Source organism: Orycteropus afer, unplaced genomic scaffold (assembly GCF_000298275.1).
Source record: "Orycteropus afer afer isolate SDZICR_OR568_19922 unplaced genomic scaffold, OryAfe1.0 scaffold00035, whole genome shotgun sequence".
Taxonomy (NCBI): domain Eukaryota; kingdom Metazoa; phylum Chordata; class Mammalia; order Tubulidentata; family Orycteropodidae; genus Orycteropus; species Orycteropus afer.
Window position 1 is genome coordinate 18,382,668 of NW_006921622.1, and position 9,934 is coordinate 18,392,601.

Below are 9,934 nucleotides of genomic sequence, written 5' to 3' on the forward strand. Positions count from 1 at the left end.
CCAACAAACCTGGTCCCCACCTTCTTTTTTTTTTTTTTGCCTCCAAACAATTTTGAGTTTTGTACCACATTGTTCTCCCTCTTTATGTAGGATCTCCTACATCCCTGGAGGAATTCTTAATGCATCAATTGACCGTACTAAATAAATATGATTAGATGATTACTATTTAGTATAATCTCCAGGTGTGGTCCCAAAGGAATGTGTGTAACACAACATCAGAATCTTATACTTTCTATATTTTTCTATTGTTGATTTAAAATATATTTTACTTTTTTCTTTAATAGAGCATGAGAGTTCTGAAGATGACTCTTTAAGCAGGTAAGATTTTACAGATTTTAAAATTATCTGTCAACTATGGGAATGCTGAGAAAAGAATGCTAACATTTTTCAGTGTTTTACTCTAGTCTGGAATCCACAATGGGTTTAACATCTGTTATCTCATATAGTCATCCTAACAGTCCTGCAAAGTAGTTGTGCTATTATTGTTGTTAGGTGACATCTACTTGGTTCTTACTCATGGCAACCTTGTATACAATGGAATGAAATACTGCTCAGTAGTGCATCATCCTCACAGTTTGCTATGTTTGAACACATTGTTGCAGGCACTGTGTCAAGCCATCTCATTGAGAGTCTTCTTTTTCTCTGACCCTCTACTTTACCAAGTATGATTTCCCTCTATCGGAACTGATCCCTCCTGATAACATATCCACAATATGTGAGATGAAGTCTCACCATCCTCAATTCTAAGGAGCATTTTGTCTGTACTTTTTCCAAGACAAATATGTTTATTTTAATAGCAGTCCATGGTATATTCACTTTTCTTTGCCAACACCATAATTCAAAAGCATCAATTTTTCTTTGGTCTTCCTATGTCATTGTCCAACTTTCACATGCATATGTTGCAGTTGAAAATACCATGGCTTGGGTCAGGTACACTTTAGTCCTCAAAATGGCACCTTTGCTTTTTTTTTTTTTTTTTAAATACTTTAAAGTCTTCTGCAGCACATTTGCCCAATGTAATGTTGTTTGGTATCTTGACTGCTGTTTCCATAGATGTTGACTATGGATCCAAGTAAAATTAAATCCTTGACAACTTCAGTGTTTTCTCTACTCACCATGAAGTTGCTGAGTGGTCCAGTTGTGAAGATTTGTTTTTAAATTTATGTTGAAGTGTAATCCATAGTGAAGGTTGTATATAGTCTTTGATCTTCATCAGTAAGTGCTTCAAGTCCTCTTACTTTCAGCAAGGAAGATACTATCATTACCTACTTTTTAAAAAAATATTTTATTGTGGTAAAACATAGCTGACGTAAAATTTTCCCTTTGAACTATAAATGTATAATTTAGTGACATTAATTGTGTTCGCAGTGTTATGCAATCATCACTACTATCTATTTGTAAAAGTTTTGATCACCCCAAACAGAAATTAAGTAGTCATTAAGCTCTTATTAGCCACTAATCCACTTTGTCCTCTATACATTTACCTATTCTAGGTATTTCATGTATGTTGGATTATATAATATTGTCCTTTGTATCTGGCTTATTTCACTTAGCATAATGTTTTCAAGGTTCATCTGTGTCATAGCATGTATCATAACTTCATTTCTCTTAAAGGCTGAATCATTCCACTGTAGGGGTAATACCATATTTTGTTTTTCCATTCTTCTTTGATGGACACTTGAGTTATTTCCAGCTTTTTGCTGTTATGAATAATGCTGCAGTAACCATTTGTGTACATTGGTCCCTGCTTTCAATTCTTTTGGGTATATACCCAAGAGAGAAATTGCTGGATTTTATGATATTTCTGTGTTTAAATTTTTGAAGAACCACCAAACTGGTTTCCACAACAGCTGTACCATTTTATATTGCTACCTGCTTTTTAATAACTAGGTGACTGTGGTTCAGAGAGGATGGTCACTTGGTCCAAATAACATAGGTACCTATGCAGCACTGTGATCAAAATACAAAGTCCAAATTGGATCAGTTCAGAATGTAAAATTTAGTTCATGTATTAACCCTGATTTGGAATTTTTCTAAGAAACCTTATTAGTCCCCAAGAGTTTGTGCTTATTTATTTGACAATTGAAGTGGTAACCAGGTCCCTCTTTTCTAAAAAAATTTTTTTTTTAATTGTGATTTGGTGAAAGTTTATAGAGTGAATTTGTTTTCTATACAGCAGTTCATATACATTTTTTTTTTTTTCATGACATTGATTGCAATCACCAGGCCCTTGTTTTTGCTATCAGTTGTTTTTAGGGCAGATCTCAGATAACTATGATGACAGGACCATAGATTTTACCTAAGGAGGACCTTCTTCTGGCAAGAATTCAGTCAACCCTTCTTGAGTATAATGGTATCTACTCCTATAGAAATTAATTACTTATACATTGAAGAATATGTACATATGAATCATGTAGTTCTAATCATATTCAGCATCTCCTTAGAGGACAATTCTGATTGATTTCTCTATTTAGGGCCTTACTTGCTTCCTAATCTGGTTTTCCCATTAGCTAGTACCCTTGCCCAGTTTTGTGAAGTTTTTTTTCCCTCCCTAGAGTATCATTTTCTTTGATATTTTTTAATATAGTCTTTTTTTTTTTTTTAACTTTTATTTTTTTCTTTTGTTCTGGTATTTTTTTCCATTTCTGCCACCTAAGTATTATTCCACGTTTTTGTATAGATAAAATTATAAACATAGAGAATTTCTGAGTTTTAGGGAATCTTAGAGATTAATTAATCAGAACACCTTCTAGTATATCAACCTATGTTCAGCTTCCTGGCCAAGTGGTTGTTTGGATGGAGATCCTGAAACTCAAAGAGATAAAAGTGACTTCTCTGGATCATATATATAGCAAATGGTAGGAATGAGATTTTATCTCAGTTTATTAGGTCTAAGCCCAGTGCGTTTCCTTCTTTATCATCCATAGGTGAGTAGAAAGATGGAGAATGGGTTTAATGAGCACAGTGGAAGAAGATAGGAATGGAATTACCAGGGTGGGGTACGTTTAAAGAGGAACAATGCTGGGTTGGATAGGAATAAGAGTTTTAGGAAAAAAATCCAGCAGAATACTGGATTTATGACAAATTTGATATAGATAATTTATTGAAATGAAGGACATAGGATTTTGGGAGTTACCTAGAAAGGCATGTTAAAATAGCAAGCTTATTAAGGCAGTACTGAATAGGTTTTTTTTTTTTTTTTTGCAATTGGAGAAGCTAACAAATTTCAAGGTTTGTTTTGAAATATGTTAAAATAATTTGAGCCACGTTATAGCTGATAAAGGAGCGCTGGTGGAGTAGTGTGTAAGGTTGGCTGCTAACCAGAAGGTTGGTGGTTCAAACCCACCAGCTGTTCTGTGGGAGGAAGATGAAAAGATAAAGATCTACAGCCTTGGAAACCCAGTGGGGGTTGCTATGAGTTGGTATTGACTCAATGGCAGTGGGTTTTTGGGTTTACAGCTGATAAGAGTGTAGCATCTGTACAGCAGATAAAAAAGTGGTATCACCTAACACCATCCCAACCTACAGAGGATGACTTAGATCTCTTAGAGTCATAGGAGGCTGGAGGTTGCTGAAATATGTAAGTCTGTGGCCCAAGCAGGTGTCCTTTAACTTTTACCTCTTCCCAATTTGCTGATGTCCTTTCTGTGTACATGTTAAGTAGGAGATGGTAGGGTAGATTTGGCTATAAATAAAGTCAGTCATGAAGCTTCAGTTTTTAATTGGTAACATGCTTATGTTGGAGATGGATGATTGAGATTCCATTTAACTTGTTTCTTAGTATCAGGAAAATAGAGAGCTCCTAGTTTAGTTATTTGAGCTTATCCTTGTTTCAGGAATCTGTGTTTTTATAGTTTGAAGATATAAAGATTGGAGATTGCTACTGAATCTTGCAGAGGAAGGATCTAGATGTGGGAATCCATAGGAAGGAAGATATCTAGAGAGTATTAAGGAAAGAGAGGTACAACTATCAGGGCTTTATTTTAATCTCAGTTTCCTTTCTTGGATGTCTGAATTCTTATGAAGGTCTTTATGGGCTTACAGTTTTATGTAGACCTGAATAAGGCAGGCCCTATTAGGAAAAAGTAATTGGATTTTGTACTAATGTTGTAGTCTTCCTGGGAATAATATTCCCAGTAGCAGCATATAAATTCATTTTTTGACTTTTATACAAATAATTTTCAAGCATTTCAAATCTTTTAGGGACTTAACTATGCTGGTAGTGTAGTGGATAAGGCTTTTGGGTGCTAGCCAGAAGGTTGGCGGTTCAAACCAACTAGCTGCTCCATGAGAGGAAGATGAGGCAATCTACTATAAAGATTTACAGCCTTGGAAACCCAGTAAGGGTCACTGTGAGTCAGAAATGACTCGATGGCAGTGGTTTTTTAATTTTTTTAAATACTGTTTTAGAGTAAAGGATGAAAATGGGAGCAGTGTTTTGGCCTTCTTTATAAGTGGTTTTCAGCCAAAGAACCAAGACTTGCATTTTGACTGACACAAATTTGTCTTTGAACAAGGAACAGACAATGGACAAAGGATAGTGTGTCTTTCTACCTTGTTTTAAGCCATCAGTTTTGTTTTAGATTAAAAAATTTAATTCATCCATCAGTGATTTTCAGTCCAGCACCCAGGACCTTTGGTAAAGACAACTTATTCTTAGGCTCTGCCAATATATTTCTAGTTACTTTTTATTATGGGGACTAAAAGTGAGTCTTCATTGACTGGTTCATAGCTTGGGAGAGGTGGAGTGAGAAATAGGTAACAGTTTTTTTTAAAAAGAGAAGTAAAATTTTGTTATAAAGTATCATTTAATATATACCTGTATTTTAAAGCAAATAATGTGCTCATTCTAAATTTTTTGCCAACCCTTTACCCCCACCTCCTGGTATTTTTGTGGGGATGCTATGCTAAATTTTTTTTTTTTTCATAGCAACATGTAAAAAAATTAGCATGACACACTTACAAAAGTATTTGAGGTTGGGGAGAGCACAGTTGGTGAGAAAATACTGGCAGTATCTGTGTTATTTGCATTAAAATATGGTGGAGATAGGCAACATTTCTCAGGTTTTTTTTTTAAAGAAATGTGCTCATTTTTGTTATATATTTTTGCTCTAAAGGCTTTCCGACAAACCTGGCATTGGTGATTCATGGCCTACATCTGATGACACAGACTTAGATTTAGATATCAAGGTAAAGTGATCTATCATGAAATTAATTTTTCTGCTCTGAGTTTAATTTTTTGTTGTATTTACTCTTAAAATTTAGCAATAGTCTGCTTATTTTATAGTTATAATGGAAAGTTGTTCAGAGAAAAACTATGTAGTGGGAACATGACAAGTAGAATTTTTCTTCTTTGTTTTCACTTTTGACTTTGGTAAAAACTGAAGAGGGGGGGAGTTTGGGCTGAAAACACAATGGGCAGGAAAATCTGTAGTGACAAGAAAATTATATCGAGAGGAGCTTTCTCACAATGGTGAAAATATGAAAATGGTCAAGGAAGGATTATTACTATGATTTTTAAGTTACACTAATATAACTTTTATAATACTTATGTCTAAATGAAATCTTTCATGGATAGTTAACTAACTTCAGTAATCATGAAAGCACTCTCTGATGCTTTTCAGTTCTAAAACTAAATAACATTTATACATGTATATATTTTTGTTTACTGTGATTTGGGTGCATATTTACAAATCAGATTTTAGTCTCAACAGTTCATGCACATTTGATTCCACAGCCCCGATTATAATCCCCAACCATAAAAAACTCTTCTTTCCCCTCCTCCCTGTGACTACCCCTTCCCTGTGTCCTTACTGTCTATGCATTCCTGTCAGTCCAGCTTTCCCTCTATGTGAATGCTGCCCCTCTGATGTCTCATGCTGGTTGATCCAAGGGGTGCATCTCCCTGTGGTAGGTGGGTATATCTCCTTGGGGTAGATGTTCTGCTTGTAGGCCTTTCTACCATTGGTCTGAGAGACAGTCTGTGGGAGTGAGTCCATTTCTAGGCCCGAAGGATAACCTGGGACCATAGTCTCGAGTTCAACCAGTTTCCATCTGACCAGTAATTCTGGTCATTTTTGTGTTTTTGAATTTTGTTCCATATTTTTCCTACCACTGTATCCAGGATCTCTAATTTTATCCCCTTCCATGTATCTTACAGTTTTTAGGAGAGATCTTTTTTGTTTGCTTCTGTCTTTTGTTCTGTATTTAGCCTAATGCAGTATTTGAAATTGTGGGAACTTGAAAATTTAAATTTTCTTTCTCAAAATTCTGATTACAGAGGGATTCCACCATATTTCCTAAATCATTCCATTAAGAGAATATTTAATAATCTTCATCTGATTGCAGAACACATATTTTGCTTACCATAATAACTGTATCTAAAAGCAGAGACTCTTGAGAACCATATGCTAAAACTTCAAATTTCAGAAATTTTTTGTATTATAATTTTAAAAATATCTATTCATGACCCTAAATTTCCAAATTTCCTAAAATTTCAAATATAAGAATTTTTTATATTATAGTTATATTTTATATAATCAGCAGTGAGTTTAAATAGTCATTTTAAAGCCTTCTGTCTTTAAGCTGCTAGACGTTAGGAGACATACGTGTTTGTATCCTGCAACACCTAGAATAAGGTCTTACATATAAGAAGCATTTTTGAATGTGAATAAATGAATAAACAAATGAACTTCTATAAAATGGAGCTTTGTAAGAAGTATAATATGCATAATATGTCTAATAATTAAATCTATTTGCATTTCTAAAAATGTGGCTTGAATCAATATTCCCTTTTAATGTTTGGGATATATAAGTTCAATTGAGTTATATTGAGATAATGTGTTATTAATAAGATAGAAGGGAATATTATATTTTCTCCTCTTCTCCAATTGTGATCTTAGATTAGAATTTTAAATTTGTCAGTTTTTAGCCCCAGCCTGTGTTCTATTAAATATTTCTTTTCAAGTGATATATTACTCTTCAGAAATTCTGATTTCTGAATTTGCAAATGGAGAGTTGATGTGTCAGGAACATTTCCTTTCCCATTTTCTCTCTTTCTGTTCAAACAATGGAATGACTTGTTTTATAGTGATAAAATTAAACTCTGTAGTAGTATTTCTAAGCTATAGAGTAATATATATAAATCACTATTATTAGACACATACTATGAACAGAAGATTCATATATATCTTTCTCTTGTGATATACACACATACATATATATATTTCTTTACATACTTTATTTGTATTTAGGTTTTTCCTTTTCTTCCTGAGTTTGATCTCATATTTGATTGAGTGGTCATACCTCATTTTTTTTCCTACCTTTGTCCGTCCTCCCAACTTTAAAAATATTATTTACTCCAAGCTTAATTTTTGCCTCACAGAAAACATTTCTTCAGTATCTGTTCTCTCTATCTCTTTCTGTTTTTATTGTCAGCATATTTATTTACAGCTGTCTCTTCAGTAGCTGTGTATGTGTATGCATGCACATATGTGTGTATGTGTGCACTCATGCATCTGTATGTTCTCTGTCATCATCACTGGCTCACAATATTTATCCTTTTTCTCTTTCTTTGAAGGAACTGTGTTTATACTATCATTTGTGTTCAACTTTTTGACAAACAGAAGCAATTTACACTGTTTGTAAACCCAGACCATCTAAAAAAGGCACTACTATGAATTAAACTCATATGTTTTCCCCCACAAGAAATAATTTGGATGACCAGATAAATCATGAAAATATGAAGCTTCAAAATATAACAAATAATTAAATTTCCTATTGCTAGTATATTAGAATAATAGTTCAAACTACTCAGGTAGATTTTTGTTCTGTGTTTTTTTGATTAAGGAAATAATCTAATGGATATCATGTTATTTATATAATAAATTAGAGGCAAGGGGAGTAACATTTTGAAGATGCCTATGACGTCTCTCATGATCCTTACTCCATGAGAAGATGTGGGTTTGTAAGTGGCAGAACTGGAATTTGAATTCACATCTGAATGACTCCAAAACCTTTGCTCTTTATATTCGATCATATACTGATGATGACTATTGTAATAATTTTATCAATTTTGATACCTGTTATTTTTACAACTTTTTTTTTTTTTTCCTTAGAAAGTTCCAAAGCCAAACTTATCAAAGCTAATCACTGCTTCTCAGCAATCCAGGAAGTATAGTAAGCTGTTTGAAGACCTCCCATTCTTGCATTATTTGCTGATTTGAAGTTACAGATATTTTCATGCACTCTTTTCTTTGCTTTTACTGTAGTAGAAGAACAACTTAGCATTGTGAGACCAGAAAACAGAACTTTGTTTGAGGACAATAACTTTGAAAGTGAAAATGAAGTTGAAACTCTCCCTAAACCATCATTCAAAGTCCAGGGCTTTTCTCATCCTGCCTTTCCATCACCTGACCCTCCTTTAAAACCTTCCTTGAATATTTCAGCAGTCTCTGATATTACAAAGGTAAGTGTTTTCTTTTTTCAGTTTCTTTTTTTTAAGTGCATTGTATTGACATATAATTTATGTACAGTGAAATACACAAAACTAAAGTGACATGGGGCAATGCATTTTTTTTTTTTCAGTGTTCCTACCTGGCAACCAACAAAGAAAGTTTCCCTCCATATATAAACCTTTCCTTGACCCACCACAGCAATGAACTAATACTATATTTGTCATTGTGTGATTGACTTATTTCACTCAGCATAATGTCCTCTAAGTTCTTCCATATTGTGTGGTGTTTTGCAGACTCTACATTATTCTTTAGTGCTGTATAGCATTCCAGTATGTGTATGTAACATAGTTTGGTCATCTACTCTTTGGCTAATGGGCATATAGGTTGTTTCCATCTTTTTGCTATTGTAAATAGTGCTGTGATGAACATGAACATGCATGTTCCTATCCTGGCTCTCACCTCTCTAGGATATATACCCGGTAATGGGATTGCTGGGTCAAATGGTATCTCCAGTTCCAACTTTCTAAAGAATCACCATATTGCTTTCCACAGTGGTTGTGTCACTTCACAGTCACACAAGCAGTGTATGAGAGACCCAATCTCTCCACATCCCCACCAGCATTTGTTATTTTCTGTCTCATTGAACCTTGCCATCAGTGCTGGGGTGAGACGGTGTATCTCATTGTCTTGATTTACATCTCTCTGATGGCCAATGATTGTGAGCATCTTTTCATGTATCAGCTGACCACCTGAATATCATCCACGGTGAACTGTCTATTCATGTCTTCTTCTCATTTTTCAATTGGATTGTTAATTCCTTTGGTGTTGAAACATTGGAGTTTTCCATCAATCTTAGAGATAAGTCCCTTGCCAGATATATAATTATCAGCAAATATGAATTTATTGCTGTCATTTTTCTCATGTGCTTTTTCATTGTGTTGATTTCTTTGTTCCATATAATTTTCTATGCTGAGCTTATTTTGTTTATGAATCATGTTGTCACTTCCTTCATTGCTTTTGTTTTAGTATTTGCTGAATATTTATGCTGGTCCTCTTTCTTATTTTGATGTGAAGGTTTATCATTTTTCTTTGAGGTTACCCTGTGACTTACAGTTTTCTTCCCAAGTTTAGAACAGTCCATTCTATCTTGTAGGTCTTGACTTCCCTACCATCTAGAAAGTTCTGTAATGACACAGATGTTTTTCCCTCTTTTTGGTTTGTAGTTGTCCTCATTTATTGGGTGCTGTCTATGGTTCCCTGCTTACAATCTTGTAGGCTTCTTTACTTTGGATACTTCCATAGCTGAGTTGGTTTCTGGGTTATATCATCATGTGTGTTAATGGTAAGTTGTTGTTGGCTGTTGTTGCTTCTCTGTCCAAAGGGCTCCCTTTAGCATCTCTTATAAGGTTAGTCTGGTTTTAACAAATTCCCTTAATTTCTGCTTATCTGGAAATGTCCTAATTTCACCATCATATTTG

General features: G+C 34.2%; 1 protein-coding gene across 1 annotated transcript in view; it reads left to right on the forward strand.

The window, feature by feature from the left end:
- The window catches only part of LOC103193265 (ankyrin repeat domain-containing protein 26), a gene marked incomplete at its 3' end in the record, with an annotated part of 130,106 nt that overhangs the window by 38,090 nt on the left and 82,082 nt on the right, over positions 1-9,934 (forward strand). The window contains 4 exon segments of the mRNA XM_007936421.1: positions 285-318; positions 5,118-5,190; positions 8,118-8,178; positions 8,271-8,467. Of these exon segments, the coding sequence (XP_007934612.1) occupies positions 285-318; positions 5,118-5,190; positions 8,118-8,178; positions 8,271-8,467 (365 nt within the window).